This window comes from Anomaloglossus baeobatrachus, chromosome 7 (genome assembly GCF_048569485.1).
Source record: "Anomaloglossus baeobatrachus isolate aAnoBae1 chromosome 7, aAnoBae1.hap1, whole genome shotgun sequence".
Taxonomy (NCBI): Eukaryota; Metazoa; Chordata; class Amphibia; order Anura; family Aromobatidae; genus Anomaloglossus; species Anomaloglossus baeobatrachus.
The window spans coordinates 306,899,954-306,923,755 of NC_134359.1; the positions used below are offsets into that span (position 1 = coordinate 306,899,954).

At 51.1% G+C, this 23,802-nt stretch overlaps 2 protein-coding genes across 3 annotated transcripts in view; both read left to right on the forward strand.

Annotated features, from left to right (window-relative positions):
- LOC142245713 (uncharacterized) overlaps positions 1-7,016 on the forward strand; it is a 103,518-nt gene extending 96,502 nt beyond the window's left edge. For both annotated transcript variants that reach the window (XM_075318659.1, XM_075318658.1), the window contains exon 4: positions 6,115-7,016. In XM_075318659.1, coding sequence (XP_075174774.1) covers positions 6,115-6,536 — 422 coding nt within the window. In that variant the 3' untranslated portion in view covers positions 6,537-7,016. The remainder of the gene's footprint in view (positions 1-6,114) is intronic.
- Positions 7,017-14,906: 7,890 nt separating this feature from the next.
- The window catches only part of LOC142246588 (uncharacterized), a 78,215-nt gene continuing 69,319 nt past the window's right edge, over positions 14,907-23,802 (forward strand). The window contains exons 1-2 of the mRNA XM_075319656.1: positions 14,907-14,974; positions 23,188-23,480. Of these exons, the coding sequence (XP_075175771.1) occupies positions 23,201-23,480 (280 nt within the window). The 5' untranslated portion in view covers positions 14,907-14,974; positions 23,188-23,200. The remainder of the gene's footprint in view (positions 14,975-23,187; positions 23,481-23,802) is intronic.

The following is a 23,802-nucleotide window of genomic DNA, read 5'->3' on the forward strand; positions in this document are numbered from 1 at the left end:
CCTCCTACTAGACCTGTCCTCTGCCTTCTACATTACTCTGTGCTCCTCCTTCTTCTAGACCTGTCCTCTGCCTTCTACATTATTCTGTGCTCCTCCTCCTAGACCTTTACTCTGCTTTCTACATTATTCTGTCCTCCTCCTCCTAGACTTGTCCTCTGCCTTCTAAATTACTGTGCTCCTCCTTCTTCTAGACCTGTCCTCTGCCTTCTACATTATTCTGTCCTCCTCCTCCTAGACCTGTCATCTGCCTTCTACATTACTCTGTGCTCCTCCTTCTTCTAGACCTGTCCTCTGTCTTCTACATTCTGTCCTCCTCCTCCTAGACCTCTCCTCTGCCTTCTACATTATTCTGTCTTCCTCCTCCTAGACCTGTCCTCTGCCTTCTACATTACTATGTGCTCCTCCTCCTAGACCTGTCCCCTGCCTTCTACATCACTCTGTGCTCCTCCTCCTAGACCTGTCCTCTGCCTTCTACATTACTCTGTGCTCCTCCTCCTAGACCTGTCCTCTGTCTTCTATATTAGTCTGTGTTCCTCCTCCTAGACCTGTCCTCTGCCTTCTACATTACTCTGTGCTCCTCCTCCTAGACCTGTCCTCTGCCTTCTACATTATTCTGTCCTCCTCCTCCTAGACCTCTCCTCTGCCTTCTACATTATTCTGTGCTCCTCCTCCTAGACCTGTCCTCTGCCTTCTACATTACTCTGTGCTCCTCTTCCTAGACCTGTCCTCTGTCGTCTACATTACTCTGTGCTCCTCCTCCCAGACCTGTCCTCTGCCTTCTACATTACTCTGTGCTCCTCCTCCTAGACCTGTCCTCTGCCTTCTACATTACTCTGTGCTCCTCCTCCTAGACCTGTCCTCTGCCTTCTACATTACTCTGTGCTCCTCCTCCTAGACCTCTCCTCTGCCTTCTACATTACTCTGTGCTTCTCCTCCTAGACCTGTCCTCTGCCTTCTACATTACTCTGTGCTCCGCCTCCTCCTAGACCTATCCTCTTCCTTCTACATTACTCCGTGCTCCTCCTCCTAGACCTGTCCTCTGCCTTCTACATTATTCTGTCTTCCTCCTCCTAGACCTGTCCTCTGCCTTCTAAATTACTCTGTGCTCCGCCTCCTCCTAGACCTATCCTCTTCCTTCTACATTACTCCGTGCTCCTCCTCCTAGACCTGTCCTCTGCCTTCTACATTATTCTGTCTTCCTCCTCCTAGACCTGTCCTCTGCCTTCTAAATTACTCTGTGCTCCGCCTCTTCCTAGACCTGTCCTCTGCCTTCTACATTACTCTGTGCTCCTCCTCCTAGACCTGTCCTCTGTCTTCTACATTAGTCTGTGTTCCTCCTCCTAGACCTGTCCTCTGCCTTCTACATTACTCTGTGCTCCTCCTCCTAGACCTGTCCTCTGCCTTCTACATTATTCTGTCCTCCTCCTCCTAGACCTCTCCTCTGCCTTCTACATTATTCTGTGCTCCTCCTCCTAGACCTGTCCTCTGCCTTCTACATTACTCTGTGCTCCTCTTCCTAGACCTGTCCTCTGTCGTCTACATTACTCTGTGCTCCTCCTCCCAGACCTGTCCTCTGCCTTCTACATTACTCTGTGCTCCTCCTCCTAGACCTGTCCTCTGCCTTCTACATTACTCTGTGCTCCTCCTCCTAGACCTGTCCTCTGCCTTCTACATTACTCTGTGCTCCTCCTCCTAGACCTCTCCTCTGCCTTCTACATTACTCTGTGCTTCTCCTCCTAGACCTGTCCTCTGCCTTCTACATTACTCTGTGCTCCGCCTCCTCCTAGACCTATCCTCTTCCTTCTACATTACTCCGTGCTCCTCCTCCTAGACCTGTCCTCTGCCTTCTACATTATTCTGTCTTCCTCCTCCTAGACCTGTCCTCTGCCTTCTAAATTACTCTGTGCTCCGCCTCCTCCTAGACCTATCCTCTTCCTTCTACATTACTCCGTGCTCCTCCTCCTAGACCTGTCCTCTGCCTTCTACATTATTCTGTCTTCCTCCTCCTAGACCTGTCCTCTGCCTTCTAAATTACTCTGTGCTCCGCCTCTTCCTAGACCTGTCCTCTGCCTTCTACATTACTCTGTGCTCCTCCTCCTAGACCTGTCCTCTGCCTTCTACATTACTCTGTGCTCCTCCTCCTAGACCTGTCCTCTGCCTTCTACATTACTCTGTGCTCCTCCTCCTAGACCTGTCCTCTGCCTTCTACATTACTCTGTGCTCCTCCTCCTAGACCTGTCCTCTGCCTTCTACATTACCCTGTGCTCCTCCTCCTAGACCTGTCCTCTGCCTTCTACATTACCCTGTGCTCCTCCTCCTAGTCCTGTCCTCTGCCTTCTACATTACTCTGTGCTCCTCCTCCTAGACCTGTCCTCTGCCTTCTACATTACTCTGTGCTCCTCCTCCTAGACCTCTCCTCTGCCTTCTACATTACTCTGTGCTTCTCCTCCTAGACCTGTCCTCTGCCTTCTACATTACTCTGTGCTCCGCCTCCTCCTAGACCTATCCTCTTCCTTCTACATTACTCCGTGCTCCTCCTCCTAGACCTGTCCTCTGCCTTCTACATTATTCTGTCTTCCTCCTCCTAGACCTGTCCTCTGCCTTCTAAATTACTCTGTGCTCCGCCTCCTCCTAGACCTGTCCTCTGCCTTCTACATTACTCTGTGCTCCTCCTCCTAGACCTGTCCTCTGCCTTCTACATTACTCTGTGCTCCTCCTCCTAGACCTGTCCTCTGCCTTCTACATTACTCTGTGCTCCTCCTCCTAGACCTGTCCTCTGCCTTCTACATTACCCTGTGCTCCTCCTCCTAGACCCATCCTCTGCCTTCTACATTATTCTGTCTTCCTCCTCCTAGACCTGTCCTCGGCCTTCTACATTACTCTGTGCTCCGCCTCCTAGACCTGTCCTCGGCCTTCTACATTACTCTGTGCTCCGCCTCCTAGACCTGTCCTCTGCCTTCTACATTACTCTGTGCTCCTCCTCCTAGACCTGTCCTCTGCCTTCTACATTACCCTGTGCTCCTCCTCCTAGACCTGTCCTCTGCCTTCTACATTACCCTGTGCTCCTCCTCCTAGACCTGTCCTCTTCCTTCTACATTACCCTGTGCTCCTCCTCCTAGACCTGTCCTCTGCCTTCTACATTACCCTGTGCTCCTCCTCCTAGACCTGTCCTCTGCCTTCTACATTACTCTGTGCTCCTCCTCCATGTCCTCTGCCTTCTACATTACTCTGTGCTTCTCCACCTGTCCTCTGCCCTCTACATTACTCTGTGCTCTTCCTCCTAGACCTGTCCTCTGCCCTCTACATTACTCTGTGCTCTTCCTCCTAGACCTGTCCTCTTCCTTCTACATTATTCTGTGCTCCTCCTCCTAGACCTGTCCTCTGCCCTCTACATTACTCTGTGCTCTTCCTCCTAGACCTGTCCTCTTCCTTCTACATTACTCTGTGCTCCTCCTCCTAGACCTATCCTCTGCCTTCTACATTACTCTGTGCTCCTCTTAGACCTGTCCTCTGCCTTCTACATTACCCTGTGCTCCTCCTCCTAGACATGTCCTCTGCCTTCTACATTACTCTGTCCTTCTCCACCTGTCCTCTGCCCTCTACATTACTCTGTGCTCTTCCTCCTAGACCTGTCCTCTGCCTTCTACATTACTCTGTTCTCCTCCTCCTAGACCTGTCCTCTGCCTTCTACATTACTCTGTGCTCCTCCTTCTAGACCTGTCCTCTTCCTTCTACATCACTCTGTGCTCCTCCTCCTAGACCTGTCCTCTGCCTTCTACATTACTCTGTGCTCCTCCTCCTAGACCTGTCCTCTGCCTTCTACATTACTCTGTGCTCCTCCTCCTAGACCTGTCCTCTGCCTTCTACATTACTCTGTGCTTCTCCTCCTAGACCTGTCCTCTGCCTTCTACATTACTCTGTGCTCCTCCTCCTAGACCTGTCCTCTGCCTGATTGATTACTCTGTGCTCCTCCGCCTAGACCTGTCCTCTGCCTTCTACATTACCCTGTGCTCCTCCTCCTAGACCTGTCCTCTGCCTTCTACATTATTCTGTGCTCCTCCTCCTAGACCTGTCCTCTGCCTTCTACATTACTCTGTGCTCCTCCTGGACCTGTCCTCTGCCTTCTACATTACTCTGTGCTCCTCCTCCTAGACCTGTCCTCTGCCTTTTACATTACTCTGTGCTCCTCCTCCTAGACCTGTCCTCTGCCTTCTACATTACTCTGTCCTCCTCCTCCAAGACCTGTCCCCTGCCTTCTACATTACTCTGTGCTCCTCCTTCTAGACCTGTCCTCTGCCTTCTACATTACTCTGTCCTCCTCCTCCTAGACCTGTCCTCTGCCTTCTACATTACTCTGTGCTCCTCCTCCTAGACCTGTCCTCTGCCTTCTACATTACTCTGTCCTCCTCCTCCTAGACCTGTCCCCTGCCTTCTACATTACTCTGTGCTCCTCCTCCTAGACCTGTCCTCTGCCTTCTACATTACTCTGTCCTCCTCCTCCTAGACCTGTCCTCTGCCTTCTACATTACTCTGTGCTCCTCCTCCTAGACCCGTCCTCTGCCTTCTACATTACTCTGTGCTCCTCCTCCTAGACCTGTCCCCTGCCTTCTACATTACTCTGTCCTCCTCCTCCTAGACCTGTCCCCTGCCTTCTACATTACTCTGTGCTCCTCCTTCTAGACCTGTCCTCTGCCTTCTACATTACTCTGTGCTCCTCCTTCTAGACCTGTCCTCTGCCTTCTACATTACTCTGTGCTCCTCCTCCTAGACCTGTCCTCTGCTTTCTACATTACTCTGTGCTCCTCCTCCTAGACCTGTCCTCTGCCTTCTACATTACTCTGTGCTCCTCCTCCTAGACCTGTCCTCTGCCTTCTACATTACTCTGTGCTCCTCCTCCTAGACCTGTCCTCTGCCTTCTACATTACTCTGTGCTCCTCCTCCTAGACCTGTCATCTATCTTCTACATTACTCTGTGCTCCTCCTCCTAGACCTGTCATCTGCCTTCTACATTACTCTGTGCTCCTCCTTCTAGACCTGTCCTCTGCCTTCTACATTACTCTGTGCTCCTCCTCCTAGACCTGTCCTCTGCCTTCTACATTACTCTGTGCTCCTCCTCCTAGACGCATCATCTATCTTCTACATTACTCTGTGCTCCTCCTCCTAGACCTGTCCTCTGCCTTCTACATTACTCTGTGCTCCTCCTCCTAGACCTGTCCTCTTCCTTCTACATCACTCTGTGCTCCTCCTCCTAGACCTGTCCTCTGCCTTCTACATCACTCTGTGCTCCTCCTCCTAGACATGTCCTCTGCCTTCTACATTACTCTGTGCTTCTCCACCTGTCCTCTGCCCTCTACATTACTCTGTGCTCTTCCTCCTAGACCTGTCCTCTGCCCTCTACATTACTCTGTGCTCTTCCTCCTAGACCTGTCCTCTGCCCTCTACATTACTCTGTACTCCTCCTCCTAGACCTGTCCTCTGCCCTCTACATTACTCTGTGCTCCTCCTCCTATACCTGTCCTCTGCCCTCTACATTACTCTGTGCTCCTCCTCCTATACCTGTCCTCTGCCCTCTACGTTACTCTGTCCTCCTCCTCCTAGACCTGTCCTCTGCCTTCTACATTACTCTGTGCTCCTCCTCCTATACCTGTCCTCTGCCCTCTACATTACTCTGTCCTCCTCCTCCTATACCTGTCCTCTGCCTTCTACATTACTCTGTCCTCCTCCTAGACCTGTCCTCTGCCTTCTACATTACTCTGTGCTCCTCCTCCTAGACCTGTCCTCTGCCTTCTACATTACTCTGTGCTCCTCCTCCTAGACCTGTCCTCTGCCTTCTACATTACTCTGTGCTCCTCCTCCTAGACCTGTCCTCTGCCCTCTGCATTACTCTGTGCTCCTCCTGGACCTGTCCTCTGCCTTCTACATTACTCTGTGCTCCCCCTCCTAGACCTGTCTTCTTCCTTCTACATTACTCTGTGCTCCCCCTCCTAGACCTGTCTTCTGCCTTTTATATTACTCTGTGCTCCTCCTCCTAGACCCATCTTCTGCCTTTTATATTACTAAGTAACAGACTGTATTACTTGTGTAATATGAATCCTCTGCACCGTTGTCTCCTAGGTCTCTTCCCCACCGTGGTCATCACCCGTAAGCTGAGCGAGCATCTCCAAGAAGTTCAGGAGAAGTTCAGGATGATGGGGGTGGAGAACATATTCCCGGTGGAGAATTACACAGCGGAGGATCACCGGAAAACCCGGGGGAAACACGAGGGGATCCTGAAGTGTCTGTACGAGATCGTGAGGGATGTGGAGTTCAAGATGGAGGAGACAAGAATTCCCGGGAAGGAGAAGCTGGAGAGGAAGAGAATCTTATTGGAATTTGCCCACAATAGAGACCTGGAGAAAGTGCAGGAGAAATTGGACAGACAGGTCGCTAGGTGGGAAGATTTGGAGAAATGGATAAGGGAGGGCAGCGAGACCTTCACAAAGGAGGCTTTGCTGAGACGGATGAGGAGGGATAGATTACGCTGCACAACTATGTAAAAGATTCTTCTCACTGATAAGAGGAATAATGCTGCTAATGTAAAGTGTAGTAATGTATCACTCCAGAAGAGCCGCCACACCTGGTATCTGCTGCAAAACTGCCATACACTGTATGTATCAGACGTGGAGGCACGTGGACAGCACCGGCCTCTGAGCACCATCCATAAAGAACTCCACACATATTGTACAAAAAGGTGGATTCAGCCAACTGGCGAATGTTTATGGAGCCTCCGGTGTCTCCTCCGACAGATGATCTCAGGGGGTGAAGGACCTGGGCTGTCAATAATAGTGTCTGACCCTCCTACTGACTGCACAGCTGCAGGGAGGAAAGTGAGTTATTTCCTCCAGGAAGCTGCTGGTGAGCAGGAGCCTCACTCCTCCTGGTATCTAATGTATTGTTCTGCAATGTCTGTTATGGTCTGTACATGCTCACTCCGATTGTACAATGCCGTGAAATATGTTGGCACTACAGAAATAAAATTCAGCAGCCATGTGAAACGTGAGTGACTCCATATATTTTTGCTGCATTCTGTCACCCATATAAAGCTCAAAAACACTACAAATACATCTGCATAAATACGTACTGAGACGCAAGTGCCTCTTGCACTGGTGAGCAGCCGGGAAGAGGTCAAACGCTGTCATGGACCTTCTCTGTTAGTCCAGGTTTTTGGAGCAATGACAGAGGTACACAGCTGCAGGATTAGCACAGCATAAATAGGCAGCCAGAACTTCCCTGATTAAGGGTGGTTGAGCTGGAAAGCTGAAGTAGGTTCTGTGGGGACTAACTGTGCGTCCCTGCCATTACCTCCACAGCCTGACTGTTCAAATGGACTATTACAGATTTCTTCCCTTTTAGACCGTCCATCAATGCATCCGACAGTGTCGCTAAGTTTTGAATAAACCTCCTGTAATATCCGACCAACCCCAAGAAAGATCTTACTTGCTTCATTGTGAGGGGACGGGACCAGTTCACAATCGCCTCTACCTTGTCTACTTGGGGACTGATGACTCTTCACCCACCACTTAGGACCGACTGACCCATGTTCAACTGTTGTTCACATGGAGCCCTTCTCCACGTCCCTTCGGAACGGCACTTGCCTGTCACTTAGGACCGACTGACCCATGTTCAACTGTTGTTCACATGGAGCCCTTCTCCACGTCCCTTCGGAACGGCACTTGCCTGTCACTTAGGACCGACTGACCCATGTTCAACTGTTGTTCACATGGAGCCCTTCTCCACGTCCCAATGGAATGGCACTCGCCCATCACTTAGGACCGACTGACCCATGTTCAGCTGCTGTTCACATGGAGCTTTTCTCCACGTCCCTTCGGAACGGCACTTGCCCATCACTTAGGACTGACTGAGCCATGTTCAGCTGCTGTTCACATGGAGCCCTTCTCCACGTCCCTTCGGAACGGCGTTCGCCCATCACTTAGGACCGGCTGAGCCATGTTCAGCTGCTGTTCACATGGAGCCCTTCTCCACGTCCCTTCGGAACGGCGTTCGCCCATCACTTAGGACCGGCTGAGCCATGTTCAGCTGCTGTTCACATGGAGCCCTTCTCCACGTCCCTTCGGAACGGCACTTGCCCATCACTTAGGACTGACTGAGCCATGTTCAGCTGCTGTTCACATGGAGCCCTTCTCCACGTCCCAATGGAATGGCACTCGCCCATCACTTAGGACAACCTGACCCATGTTCAGCTGCTGTTCACATGGAGCCCTTCTCCACGTCCCTTCGAAACGGCGCACACATGTAGAAGGTGGTCAGATGATCCCACTCCTACAGTGTTTTTATATATTGTTCAATGTGTCTTATATTGCGTACATCATAATAGCTATGGTTTAGAAAACGAATGTCTAAGTGTTATTGTGCCGGCGCAGTGCTGCGGTCAACGGCATTTGCTTTTTCCTATAATGTGTTTTTATAGTGATGTAAAGTATAATCCGTTATGTGCAATTGATGTAATAACAGAGTAATGGGAAGTATAAGAAAGTTAGCAGATGGGGAATAGAGTAAGTGACGGTTTAGTATGTGCAGTGTAGAGAGAGGCAGGATAGGAGGAGTGACGGAGCGCAGAGGGTCGGCTGGTGAGACAGGCTTGAGAGAAGTTAGTTCTGCAGAGGGGTTCCAGGTGTGTGGATAGTGTTTGGTAACTTGAGCCCTTCAAGGAACCCGGAGGTATCCTCCAATTCTTCGGAGCCTATGGTTCCCCTCGGGATAGGCATAGAGTAGCTGTCCGAGGCAGCGATTGGACACAGGTAGCCGTGGAGAGAAGAGTGGGGCTAAGTAGAGGCTTAAGCTTGGCAGCTGGAAGGCTAATTACTGGGTAGCGGGCTAGGCAAGAAGAAGTTCCCCAGGGAACAGCGGCAGGAGAAGGGGATAGTATGGCCATGCCTGTCGAAAAGGTTGAAGAACAAATAAATTGTTCCATGTTATGTTGTAAAGAGACTTTCTGTGGGATGTGTTGAACTGCCATGTCTATGATGGTGACCGGCTATGGGGAGGTGCACAGTCCCCTGAACATCAAAGTAAGTGTTGCACCCCTCGTCCGGGGTGGATCATAAACACAAGTTCTGTTTGGAGAAGCAAAATGGAGCCCTGTTGGTCTGGTCTTTGCTACCCTTTTTATGCCCATCACTCACAACCGAACAACCCATGCTCAGCTGCCATTCACATGGAACCCTTCTTCACCCTCGGAACGACACTCGCATATTTCCCTCCGGACAAGTAGGGTCTCGGAGTTGTGCCATAATACCAAAATTGTCACCCAAGACATTTGAGTCTGACAATTCCTCTATTTCTCTATGCCTCTAAGTCTTCTGTTTCCCCGGCCATTACTTCCATGGGAGCTGCCTCACCCTCCTCCACCAGATTGGATGTTATTGTTCCCAGAGTAGCATAACTATTGGCCATAGGGCTGAGAATAGTGAAAAGCCCCTCACAACTATCAGTTCATAGAGCAGATTGCAACTACCCCACCTCATGGCATAATCTCCCGGCAGGTGTATTTATTATCACTAGGGCACTGGGATAGTCTTTTCAGTCCCTGTGAATGCACAGCACATCGAATTCCCAGCCGGTAAGCTCGGTGGGTTGCACCAGGTCTTCTCACATTACAAGGCTTCCTGAGTCCAGTAAGGCCACAGGCGGGATGCCCTCCACCTCAACATGACACAGATGTCCATTACTGTGTTCTCTGGAGTACCTGTCACACAGATCTGTTTAGCATACAGGAACTGATAGTACCCAAAGTTAGTGTCCTTGGGCTCAGCCAGTTACGGGCAATCAGCTCTTCCATGGCTGAGCTCCTGGCACTGCCAGCAGACTACAGGGGCCCGATTTAGTCCAGAAAACCTGTTAGACTCTGCTTGATGAGACAGGGCGGGGACTTATGGGATTTTCCTGTGACCCTCTCCGGGGTGCCTCCCTGGAGCACTTTGGCAGCCCCATACCACTTGGTAAGGTCCAGCATCTGGAGCCTATTATTAGGGGACGCCTGTCCAACCCACAGTTGGAGGGTGTGAGGTAAGGCCATCCAGAATTTATGGCCATGGTAGACAGTACCTCAAGCTGCAATTACTTCTTTATCAGGTGCAGCAAGTCATGACTTTGGGACGTAATAATAGATAAATCCCCATCACTCGTAGGACAAGAGACTTAAATAATGAAAACGTGTTTTATTAGTAGAATATCTGCAAAAGGAATATAACACCTCAACCAGAATCTAAGCAAAGCCAGCGTTTCGGCCAGACATGGCCTTTGTCAAGGTTTTGCGTATCAAAGAGTTGGGGGGAAAAAGACAAATTGGATGTCAAAGATCGTATCTTAGAGGAGGCGTCAATTTTTGTGGTAACTTTGCAGTACCCTAGGAGGTCTGAGAGGCAGGTGAGGGAAGAGAAGACAGAGTCCCAGAAGTCAGTGGTGGCAGCAACAGGAGGCAAAAAAGTTACCACAAAAATTGACGCCTCCTCTAAGATATGGTCTTTGACGTCCAATTCATCATTTTCCCCCCAACTTATAGAGTAGGACATTTTTTTCTCACTTGTCATCCGAACAGAGAACATAAACTGAGATCACTGACACAGCCCTTGCCCCCTCCCTGAAAAGAAGCATCATCAGAGCTGAGAACAGAAACTGAGATCACTGACACAGCCCCTGCCCCCTTCCTGAAAAGAAGCATCATCACAGCTGAGAACAGAAACTGAGATCACTGACACAGCCCTTGCCCCCTCCCTGAAAAGAAGCATCATCACAGCTGAGAACAGAAACTGAGATCACTGACACAGCCCCTGCCCCCTCCCTGAAAAGAAGCATCATCAGAGCTGAGAACAGAAACTGAGATCACTGACACAGCCCCTGCCCCCTTCCTGAAAAGAAGCATCATCACAGCTGAGAACAGAAACTGAGATCACTGACACAGCCCCTGCCCCCTCCCTGAAAAGAAGCATCATCAGAGCTGAGAACAGAAACTGAGATCACTGACACAGCCCCTGCCCCCTCCCTGAAAAGAAGCATCATCAGAGCTGAGAACAGAAACTGAGATCACTGACACAGCCCCTGCCCCCTTCCTGAAAAGAAGCATCATAACAGCTGAGAACAGAAACTGAGATCACTGACACAGCCCCTGCCCCCTTCCTGAAAAGAAGCATCATCAGAGCTGAGAACAGAAACTGAGATCACTGACACAGCCCCCTGCACCCTCCCTGAAAGGAAGCATCATCAGAGCAGAGAACAGAAACTGAGATCACTGACATAGCCCCTGCCCCCTTCCTGAAAGAAAGCATCATCAGAACAGAGAACAGAAACTGAGATCACTGGCACAGCCCCTGCCCCCTCCCTGAAAGGAAGCATCATCAGAACAGAGAACAGAAACTGAGATCACTGACACAGCCCCTGCCCCCTCCCTGAAAGGAAGCGTCATCATAGGAGGGAGCAGAGACTGTGGTCACTGACACAGCTCCTACCCCCTCCCTGAAAGGAAGCATCATCAGAGCAGAGAACAGAAACTGAGATCACTAACACAGCCCATGTCCCCTCCCTGAAAGGAAGCGTCATAAGAGCAGAGAACAGAAACTGAGATCACTAACACAGCCCATGTCCCCTCCCTGAAAGGAAGCGTAAACAGAGCAGAGAGCAGAAACTGAGATCACTAACACAGCCCATGTCCCCTCCCTGAAAGGAAGCGTAAACAGAGCAGAGAGCAGAAACTGAGATCACTAACACAGCCCATGTCCCCTCCCTGAAAGGAAGCATAAACAGAGCAGGGGGCAGAGACTCCAGTCACTGACACAGCCCCTACCCCCTCCCTGAAAGGAAGCATCATCAGAGCAGGGAGCAGAGACTGTGGTCACTGACACAGCCCCTACCCCCTCCTTGATTGGAAGCGTCATCAGAGCAGGGAGCAGAGACTGTGGTCACTGACACAGCCCCTTTCCCCTCCCGGAAAGGAAGCATCATCAGAGTAGGAACCAGACACTGTGGTCACTGACTCAGCTCCTGTCCCCTCCATGAAAGGAAGCGTCATCAGAGTAGGAAGTAGAGAATGTGGTCACTGCCTTAGCTGTGCACCTTTCCTGAAAGGAAGTGTCATCAGGGCAGGGAGCAGAGACTTAGGTCACTGACACAGCCCCTGTCTCCTCCCTGAAAGGAAGTATTATTGAAACAGGGAGCAGAGACTGTGGTCACTTATACAGCCCCTGTGTCATGGGGTGTGATGGGATTACTAGGGACAGGGGAGCCTAAACTGGCCCTCAGGTTAGAGGAACCATAGTATAGTATACCATTCTGGTATATATGCCCTCATCCTAGGCCCATCCTGGTATATTTTTCCCCATCCTGGGCACATCCTGGTTAATTTTCCACATACTGGTAAATACGTTCCCCATCCTAGTATACTTGTCCCCATCCTGGTATATTTACTCCCATCTTGATATATATATGTTCCCATCCTGGTATATATGTCCGCATCCTTGGCCCCTCTGGGTATATGTGTCCTCATCATCATAATAATAAAAAACTTTATTTTTATATACCGCTAACATATTCCGCAGTGCTTTACATAAATCAGCAACACTGTCCCCATTGGGGCTTGCAATCTGAATTTCCTATCAGTAACTCTTTTGGAGTGTGGGAGGAAACCGGAGAACCCGGGGAAAATCCACGCAAACACAGGGAGAACATACAAATTCCTTGCATATGTTGTTCTTTGTGGGATTGAACACATTACCCCAGTGCTGCAAGACTGCAGTGCTACCCACTGAGCCACCATGCCGCCCATCATGCCTCCATCCTGGTAAATGGCCCCTCCTTGTATATTTGTCCCCATCTTGATACATGGCCCCATCATGTTTCCATCCTTGTATATTGCTCCCATCATGGTTCCTCCTGGTATATTTGTACCCATCCTGGTACATGGCCCCCATCGTACCCCCATCCTGGTACATGGCCTACATCATGTGCCCAACTTGGTACATGGTCCGCATCATGGTACATGATCATCATCATGATCATCCTGGTACATGGCCCCCATTGTACCCCCATCCTGGTACATGGCCTACATCATGTGCCCAACTTGGTACATGGTCCCCATCATGGTACATGATCATCATCATGATCATCCTGGTACATGGCTCCTCCTCTGTAGCCGGAACAGTGGCCTGCAGTTATCAGCAAGCCTGTTATGGCTAAGCATGACATTGTTGCTATGTGCCCTCCGTCACGTGCACGCCTCTGTTTGGCCAGGATCGTATATTGCAGTGCAGGGACCCATTGAGTCTCTGCCCAGCAATGTATTTCAGCTGGATGTGCATCCTCTGATGCACATCCAGCTCAAGTAAGCACTGGGGTCTTTAAGCTCTGTGTTTCACTGGGCCCAGTTGTGAACACAATCATTACATTGTGAATTGGGCACATGCAAGGGCACATCAGGAACTTGCTGTATGATCTCACCCAGGTATGTTTGACACTGAAACGCTACACAGAAAAGGGCTTCAGAGAAATAATATACTTTGTGAACCAAGCTGCACTGGAAAGTAGTCAGACTGGTGGGTCCCAGGTGACGTCTTCACATTTGCTGCCCTGGAGCAACAGGTCTCTCCTTATGTGAGAAAATAGTAAGTAATCGGTTACTCCAGGGCAGCGGGCAGGGAGAAGCTGACAGAGTTGACATGTATCATTACAAACACTTCCAGGTCTCATCACACAGCAGTCAGTGTGGGAATGCATAACAGCAAGGTGAGGGGAAATTTGAAAGTGTTTGTAATGATACACAGCTGTGGATGTACTTTGTAGAGATACCGATGAGCTGAATAGGCATTTATTGATCTCTAGATATTTATTGATCATTCTAGACATTCATTGATACCTTTTGTTCTTCACGGTTCACTATAATCATTCATGGATAAATATGTCTTCATGAAACACTGTTGATTAAGAAAATAATGAATACAGCTATCCTTCCCTTTCCAGTGTATGGTATTTCTTATATTTCTGCTTTATAAAATAATTTATGTTTAAGCTAAAATAACCCCATCTTGAGCCGCAGATATTGCCAGAACGTTCTGTAGGATGATGTTCTCCAGAGAAGATGTTTTCACAGAAGCCAGAAGCATCAAGACGTCTGCGGGCATAACAGTCCTTGGAAAATCATGGTGGTTTATATTTTGCTAGTGCATTGTTTATTCATTACGGGATATTCTGGGATTTGGGCGTCTGTAACATCTCCACGGCTGGGAGACAGACGTTTCCATCACTGCAGCCTTCACCACCAGATCTGATCCCCCTCATATCTATAGGGGTGTCCACATACGTATTTATATATATTATTTTCATCTATCCTCTTTTCACATGTGAGGACCAGATCTTTGCCAGTACAGATTTCCATATCTCTGTACATATTAATGGATCAGTCATAGCAAATATCCATAGATCCCTATGGACCCTCACGAATCACTGAAGACAATTGTAGATCACTTTCTGTCTTCCTGAGTCACTAGAATCAGTCATGAACCATTGTAGAAGTTGATGGATCATGTAGACATTCAGGTACGGGGACATTTCTGTATCAGTCCGCCGTCACCTTCGCTATTATTGTATAATTTCTTCTGTCTGTGGATATAATGATGTGTGAGAACCTTCTGGGTCCAGTCTTGGTCTCTACCATCGGTCTCTTGGGTTGGGTCACACTGTTGTGTCTATTTTACTACATTTCCTCATTCAGCAGCTGGTTATTATGGGCAGATAACCACATTTACATAGCGTTCAATAAAGCAGAAACTGCAACCTTCCAGGTATAATCTCCCACACCCTCCCCGAGGCCTGATAACTGCCGGATCGCCGATTTCCCTCTGTTATGGCTGAGGGAGGGACAAGGTGGAAGAGATCAAAGATCAGAGCTCTGAAGTCTCTGCAGATGCACAGAACCCGGGCTGCACAGGTAAATGTCATTAACACAGCAAGGACTGGGGTCTCTGGGGGGTTTCAACAAGTGACTGATAGTGAATGGCTTTAACTATTGGGAAGTTGTTTCACCTGTGGAGAAATAGTCGAAAGAGGTCACCTGTACAGAGTAATGGAATAATCTATAGGACCTCAGGCACACCAGCAAAGCAATGATGTCCTCTGTAGAGTGATGGTCTCCTTTGTAGAATTTGGATCTCCTCTATAGATTGATGGCTTCCACCGTAGAGTGACATTCTCCGCTTTAGACTGACGTTCTCCTCTATAGAGTGATAGCTTCCACTGTAAAGTGATGGTCTCCTCTGTAGATTGATGGTCTCCTCTGTAGATTGATGGCTTCCACCGTAGAGTGACGGTCTCCGCTTTAGACTGACGTTCTCCTCTGTAGAGTGATATCTTCCGCTGTAAAGTGATGGTCATGTCGCGGGCGGGGAGGAGGGTGTCAGCACACTACGCTCACCCCCTTCTGCTCGGGTCCGGCGGCCGCTGCTCAGTGGTGGCTCGAGCTGTAGGCCGGATCCCGGGGGTTTCTCGAGCGGCACTCCTCGTCCGTGAGTGAAAAGGGGGTTGGTGTTATGGGGAAATAAAGTCTATTGTCCGTGACGCCACCCACGGTTGTGGTGATTGAGTGTACACCACCGCTGCTCTATATGGGGGTCCCGGGGATGGTGAGGCGGAGCAGCCAGTTGTTGTGTTGTCCCTCTGTGGGTAGGGGTTGGTGATCCCGGGGCCCAGTGAGGTGCAGGGGCGCAGGGGCAGCGCTGTGCCTTGCGGCACTGAGGTACTCACTCAGCCAGTAAACACGACACAGTTCTCGGTAAACAAACGGCTGGTTGGACGGGTCCCTCGGACGGTTCACGGTGCTGCGGTTCCCTGCAGTTAGCGGTGACGGTCTCTTCCCTGCACCTTTGAAATGTCTGTTTGGTAGCGATGGATTCCCACCGGTTACCCGCTCCCCGACTACAATCTGGGCCGGAGGAGCTCCACACTTTGCCCGCAGGCGCCGGCCCTGGGAAACTGGTGCCTTGGCGGTGGCGGTGTTTCCCCGTTGTGGTTGGACCTTTGCCGTCAATCAGGACTTGCTTGTTGGGAGACAGACGTCCCCTTCACTAACGGATTTGGCAATTTACGGCGACTCCAAGCCTTGCCGGGATCCGAAAGGCCCCTGCCCTGGTGCTGACTGCCCTTTGTATACTGCTCCAGACCCCCGGGCACACAGCCTCCGTGGTCCTTCCAGCAACCTCCAGACAGTCCCACTGCAGACCTTCACCGCTGTCTGCTGACCTTGCTGACTCCGTCTGGGCACACAGCCACAGACCAACTTCAGGCTTTCTGTCACTTCCACTGCTGTTTCACTTCACTCTAGCTCCCTCCTGAGCTACACTCTGTTCACCTCCTACTCCTTCACTCCCCTAACTGATCTGCACTCGAGCCCTGCCTGGGCTAATCTGCCTGGTACTTCCTGCCTCCAGAGCTGTGAACACCTTGGTGGGCGGACACCAACCGCCTGGCTCCACCCCCTGGTGTGGACACCAGCCCCTGGAGGAAGGCAACAAGGATTTGTAGGTTAGCTGGTGTACCTGCAGGGAATGTGGGGTGTGTGTGGTGTTGTGACCTGTGACCCCTGGCTTGCCCAGGGCGTCACATTCCCCCTTAGCAAAACGCAGACCGTCCTCGGGCTGCCCGTCCAACACCGGTTTTATTTTCCTTTTTCTTTTCTGTAAATGTAAAAGGGTATAACATGGTAAACGGTAAAATACATTTTTAATAATAACTCTTCCCAAAACGGGAGGCACATTTCTTTAACGTTGCAAACGGTTTACGGTTACGGTTTCCGCTCTCTCCCACCCAAGCAACCTGGCCCTGATGCTGCCCCTAAAACCCAGGCAGCACCCCTTGACCCACAGTCCAGCACACGGTACCCGAGCGGGATCTGTCCTTCCCCTCCAGAGGGTAGCCACCGGTTCCTTTGGTGGCTGGGCCCCAGCCTGCTCCGCTGAGGGCCCTCCCTCCAACCTGCCTCTCCGGAGGCGGCATTGCGGAAACGGTAACGGCAAACAACATATTTACAAGCCACTTAACGTTTGTGGTTGCCCTGCAAGTTCACGGGCTTGTCCATGGATAGTTCCCATGCAAAACTTTTTAAACGGTCCCCACGGGGACAACGGTGCCGGCTCCGGCCGGTTGCAAATCACAAAGATAATCTGGTGACTTTCACGGTAATCATCAATTTTCATCATCTTTCAAACAAACAAACTGTGGTGGTCCCAACAGGGACTGGACAACGGTGCTCCGCTGCCCTACTCCAGGCCTTCAGCTGACTCAGCTCCATCCCCCTCCACCAGCATATCCAACATGCATTGACACACCCGCGGTGACAGGGGCACCCGGTACCCATTTCCACCGGTACACGGGGCATGGACGACCTCTGGGGCTCCTACACAGTGGAAACGCTCACCTGCTCCTTCAACTGCAACAGCGGAACCGGAGCTGGGGCAGGAGTCGTCATCTCTTGTTCCTGCGTCAGGCGGGTTGCCGCCAGCTGCCGCAGCCTCCTGGTCTCCAGCATCCAACACTTCAGCCCCTTCTGCGGTAGCATGGAGCAGCAGAGTAGGCGAGCTTATACTGAGGCGCCCCATAAGTAACGGCAAGGGCGATGCATAGGCCGAGACTAGGCCGGGCCCCTCAGCCGCAGCGGCCGGTCCAGGTAGGACATAGGGACGTGGGTCACCAGTCGACTCTGCTACATCCATTCCCCCTCCGTACCTCGGGGTAGTCGTAGTCAGCATCTCCACCTCGCTGGTCCACTGTTCCATCATCTGGAGGATTTGTTCCTGTTGACGCTGGTGGAACTGAATCACCCGGGCCCTCATCCAGGCCACGGTCCCGGGCTCAGGATCTGGCACAGTCTCTACTGGGACTTCGGTCACCACGCTGTTAAGGGGCCGCGGTTCTAGCGGTTCCCCTTGGTGCACTTCAGGACCGTCTTGGACGCTTGCAGCCGGCTGGTCCGCCGAAGCGGCTGGGCAGGGTATCGCTACCGGTTGGGCAGGTAGCGGGCCTAATGGCGGGGCGGCAGCAACTATCACGGGTAGCGGGGAGAGAGGCAGGGTGAGCGGAAGCCGGCCGGGCCCCTCAGCTCCAACGGCCGATCCCTCAGGAATACAGGGGCGTGGGTCGCTTACCCGCTCCTCCAACTCCTCTTCAGCCTCGCGTCTCCACATAGCAGCCACCACGTCCGCCATGTCAGTCTCCCACTCCTCCAGGAGGAGTTGCATATGAGCCTGCAGACGGTTACTCAGCGGGACGGTCCGGTCCCTCAACCACGTCGCCGTGCCGGGCGCGGGGGCTTCCTCATTGGGAGTTGGGTTGTACATCTTGGCAATCGTGCCTTCCAGGAACCCAGTATGTCTGCAGAGTCCTGGCGTCCCTGCTTTTATAGCTGCAGCTACATGCAGCCAGCTGCCATCGCGTCCCCCTTAGCTTCTTTCCGGCCACTCCCCTATCGGGGCGGAGTTTTGGCCTTCGCGCCTCTGCTGCTCGAGAAGACGCTCGAGCGGGAACTTTTCGCGCCAAAGATGGCGACTTCTGGAAATTTTCAGCCGGATACCTCCGGCGGTCACAAGGCGCACCTCTACCCAACGGCAGAGCGGTAGGATCCTGTTCGTGACGCCAAGTTGTCGCGGGCGGGGAGGAGGGTGTCAGCACACTACGCTCACCCCCTTCTGCTCGGGTCCGGCGGCCGCTGCTCAGTGGTGGCTCGAGCTGTAGGCCGGATCCCGGGGGTTTCTCGAGCGGCACTCCTCGCCCGTGAGTGAAAAGGGGGTTGGTGTTGTGGGGAAATAAAGTCTATTGTCCGTGACGCCACCCACGGTTGTGGTGATTGAGTGTACACCACCGCTGCTCTATATGGGGGTCCCGGGGATGGTGAGGCGGAGCAGCCAGTTGTTGTGTTGTCCCTCTGTGGGTAGGGGTTGGTGATCCCGGGGCCCAGTGAGGTGCAGGGGCGCAGGGGCAGCGCTGTGCCTTGCGGCACTGAGGTACTCACTCAGCCAGTAAACACGACACAGTTCTCGGTAAACAAACGGCTGGTTGGACGGGTCCCTCGGACGGTTCACGGTGCTGCGGTTCCCTGCAGTTAGCGGTGACGGTCTCTTCCCTGCACCTTTGAAATGTCTGTTTGGTAGCGATGGATTCCCACCGGTTACCCGCTCCCCGACTACAATCTGGGCCGGAGGAGCTCCACACTTTGCCCGCAGGCGCCGGCCCTGGGAAACTGGTGCCTTGGCGGTGGCGGTGTTTCCCCGTTGTGGTTGGACCTTTGCCGTCAATCAGGACTTGCTTGTTGGGAGACAGACGTCCCCTTCACTAACGGATTTGGCAATTTACGGCGACTCCAAGCCTTGCCGGGATCCGAAAGGCCCCTGCCCTGGTGCTGACTGCCCTTTGTATACTGCTCCAGACCCCCGGGCACACAGCCTCCGTGGTCCTTCCAGCAACCTCCAGACAGTCCCACTGCAGACCTTCACCGCCGTCTGCTGACCTTGCTGACTCCGTCTGGGCACACAGCCACAGACCAACTTCAGGCTTTCTGTCACTTCCACTGCTGTTTCACTTCACTCTAGCTCCCTCCTGAGCTACACTCTGTTCACCTCCTACTCCTTCACTCCCCTAACTGATCTGCACTCGAGCCCTGCCTGGGCTAATCTGCCTGGTACTTCCTGCCTCCAGAGCTGTGAACTCCTTGGTGGGCGGACACCAACCGCCTGGCTCCACCCCCTGGTGTGGACACCAGCCCCTGGAGGAAGGCAACAAGGATTTGTAGGTTAGCTGGTGTACCTGCAGGGAATGTGGGGTGTGTGTGGTGTTGTGACCTGTGACCCCTGGCTTGCCCAGGGCGTCACAGTCACCTCTATAGAGTTACGTCTTCCACTTTACAGTGACGGTCTCCGCTTTAGAGTTACAGTCTTCTCTGTGGAGTGACGGCTTCCTGTGGAGTGATGGTCTCCTCTTTATATTGATAGCTTCCGCTGTAAAGTGATGGTCTCCTCTGTAGATTGATGGTCTCCTCTGTGGAGCGATGGTCTCCTCTATAAATTGATGGCCTCCTCTATAGATTGATGGCCTCCACTGTAGAGTCACGGTCCCTGCTTTAGATTGACGTTCTCCGCTGTAGATTTATAGATTCTACTGTAAAGTGATGTTGTCCTCTGTAGATTGATGGTCCCTTCTGTAGAGTGACGATCTCCTCTATAGATTGAGGGTTTCTTCTGTGGAGTGATATTCCTGTCCTGTCCTGTACAATTGGGGTCTCCTTTGTGGACTGGGGGTCTCCATTGTAGAGTGAGGGTCTCTTCTATACAATGAGGGTCTCCTCTGTGAAGTGATGGTCTCCACTGTAGAGTGAGGGAGTACTCTGTAGAGTTATGGTCTCCTCTGTAGAGTTGGGGGGTCTCCTCTTTAGAGTGAGGGTCTCCTCTGTGGAGTGATGGCCTCCTCTGTGGAGTGAGGGAGTACTCTGTAGAGTGAGGGTCTCCTCTGTGGAGTGAAGGTCTCCTCTATGGAATGATGGTCTCTGCTGTAGAGTGTGGGAGTACTCTGTAGAGTGATGTCTCCTCTGCGGAGTAAAAGTCTCCATTGTAGAATGATGGTCTCCGCTGTAGAGTGAGGGAGTACTTTGTAGAGTGATGTTCTCCTCTGTGGAGTGAAGGTCTCCTCTGTGGAATGATGGTCTCCGCTGTAGAGTGAGGGAGTACTCTGTAGAGTGATGGTCTCCTCTGTGGAATAAAGGTCTCCTCTGTGGAGGGATGGTCTCCTCTGTGGAGTGATGGTCTCCTCTGTAGAGTAATGGTCTCCTCTGTAGAATGAGGGAGTACTCTGTAAAGTGATGGTCTCCTCTGTGGAGTGAAGGTCTCCTCTGTGGAATGATGGTCCCCGCTATAGAGTGAAGGAGTACTCTGTAGAGTGATAGTCTTCTCTGTGGAGTGAAGGTCTCGTCTGTGGAGTTATGGTCTCCTCTGTAGAATGATGGTCTCTGCTGTAGAGTGAGGGAATACTTTGTAGAGTGATGTTCTCCTCTGTGGAATGATGGTCTGCGTTGTAGAGTGAGGGAGTACTCTGTAGAGTGATGGTCTCCTCTGTGGAGTGAAGGTCTCCTCTGTGGAGGGTTGGTCTACTCTGTCAAGTGATGGTCTCCTCAGTAGAGTAATGGTCTCCTCTGTAGAGTGAGGGAGTACTCTGTAGAGTGATGGTCTCCTCTGTGGAGTGAAGGTCTCCTCTGTGGAATGATGGTCTCCGCTGTAGAGTGAGGGAGTACTCTGTAGAGTGATGTCTCCTCTGCGGAGTAAAAGTCTCCATTGTAGAATGATGGTCTCCGCTGTAGAGTGAGGGAGTACTTTGTAGAGTGATGTTCTCCTCTGTGGAGTGAAGGTCTCCTCTGTGGAATGATGGTCTCCGCTGTAGAGTGAGGGAGTACTCTGTAGAGTGATGGTCTCCTCTGTGGAATAAAGGTCTCCTCTGTGGAGGGATGGTCTCCTCTGTGGAGTGATGGTCTCCTCTGTAGAGTAATGGTCTCCTCTGTAGAATGAGGGAGTACTCTGTAAAGTGATGGTCTCCTCTGTGGAGTGAAGGTCTCCTCTGTGGAATGATGGTCTCCGCTATAGAGTGAAGGAGTACTCTGTAGAGTGATAGTCTTCTCTGTGGAGTGAAGGTCTCGTCTGTGGAGTGATGGTCTCCTCTGTAGAATGATGGTCTCTGCTGTAGAGTGAGGGAATACTTTGTAGAGTGATGTTCTCCTCTGTGGAATGATGGTCTGCGTTGTAGAGTGAGGGAGTACTCTGTAGAGTGATGGTCTCCTCTGTGGAGGGTTGGTCTACTCTGTCAAGTGATGGTCTCCTCTGTAGAGTAATGGTCTCCTCTGTAGAGTGATGGTCTCCTCTGTGGAGTGATGGTCTCCTCTGTGGAGTGATGGTCTCCTCTATAGAGTGACAGAATAATCTTAGATGTTCTTTGAGGGTGATATTCTTTTCAATAGACTCAGGGTAAATTGACTATCAGCCCGGGCCTTTCATACAGACTGGAGCTTCAGACGTTTTCTTGTTCCCGGATCGTTATCACATGCTGCATGATTTCCGGGTAGAATTCCTTTCATACAGTCTTCTCTGAATATTTCCAGCAGGACTCTAGAGCCGGTGTCTGGGCCAGAGCTGCAGATCTCAGAGCTTCATGTCATTATCAGTGATGGTTCCAGCCCTGTGCCCCATCTTTCATTAGCCACAGAATTAAATCATTGTTCATTTGTTCATCTGTGTTTGCAGGCAACTCCAAATCCCGTACAGTATAAGTATGTGTGTCCTTTATACTGGTTTTGTGTAAGTCCTGAATATGTCCGCCTGCTGAGTTCGTAGAGTAGAGAAGCTCCACAGATGGAGCCAAGGCCTGCTCATGTTAGTTCTTCACGTGCCCGTCACTTGTTGACCACCTCTCATTCTTATTGGGACCTTAGACCATCAGCCGGTTTAGCTTTGCTGATGCTGTAATTCATGGAGAGCCCCGTTACCTGTGGACACAACAGATGGAGCCAACCTGAGATATGGATGGGTCTCATAGTGCTGAGGTTAGGAGCACGGCTAAAACGCTTGAGGACCTCACCTGCACAATATGATATCAGACCTGACACCAGAAACCTCTATATGGCGACTCGTTATTGAAGGACGACACTCAGAGAGCTATCCCCATCTCTAAGTTCATATCTCAATATGTAGTAGGTGAAATAATAATATTAGCAAATAACTTCAATTAGAAATGTAGTATAGTTCTCCTGATTAGCTACATTGCTTACCTCATGTGCAGGGCACTGCAGTAGCTTGAGTATCCATGCTTATGACCACTAGCAACTAAGTAAGTGTCCCTATATGCGTGCCCGTAACCTTGGATACCTAAGCTACTGCAATGCCCTGCACATGAGGTAAGAGACATGACTATATCAGGAGAACTATACCACATTTCTAATTGTTGGTGTTTGCTAATATTCTTATTATTGGAGGTGAGAATACCCTTTTAATTCTGATGGACGCACATACAGCATGTGTTACTGGTGAGGAAGAGATCAATATGTGATCATAATATGAGCATCTGTAGAGATTCCTGCAATTACTCTAACACAAACCCCTCTCACCTGCTCCCTCACAGGAACCGAAGAGAAATGACTGGAGACCAAAGACACTCCATCGGGATCTTCTCAAGAGATGGAGAGACCAATTACAAGTGGCTGATTAACCTGCTCCGGACGGGGATGTTTCAGAGCGTAGTGGAGGTCATCCTTCCTATATATGTCTCCAGTAATTCCAGGAGCTTCACCACCGGCCTGTCTCAGAGCTCGTTTGCCATCGTATACCACACCAAGACAAGAGGACGCCTGAATATCGCAAATGTGACCGATTCTCTGTATGATGAAGAGCTGAAGGATCTGTCAGATCATCTCGGTAAGGACCCTGAATCTCACATAATGCATACCTGATCTCCAAGAAAGAGATGGGCCAAGATCTGAACTTCACTGCTCCTAACTTCCATTACTCTCCACCCAAAATTCTCACCTCTATCACTTTCTGCCCTTTTCTTACAGTCCCTCTCCCTCATCACTTCCCTCCCTCTTCTCCCAACCCCTCGCCCTCAAAACTTTTCTCCCTGCTGGGCTGGTGTGTGTGAGGTTTGACACCAGGACCGGTGTATATGAGGTGTGACACCAGGGCCGGTGTATGTGGGGTGTGACACCAGGGCCGGTGTATGTGGGGTATGACGCCACGG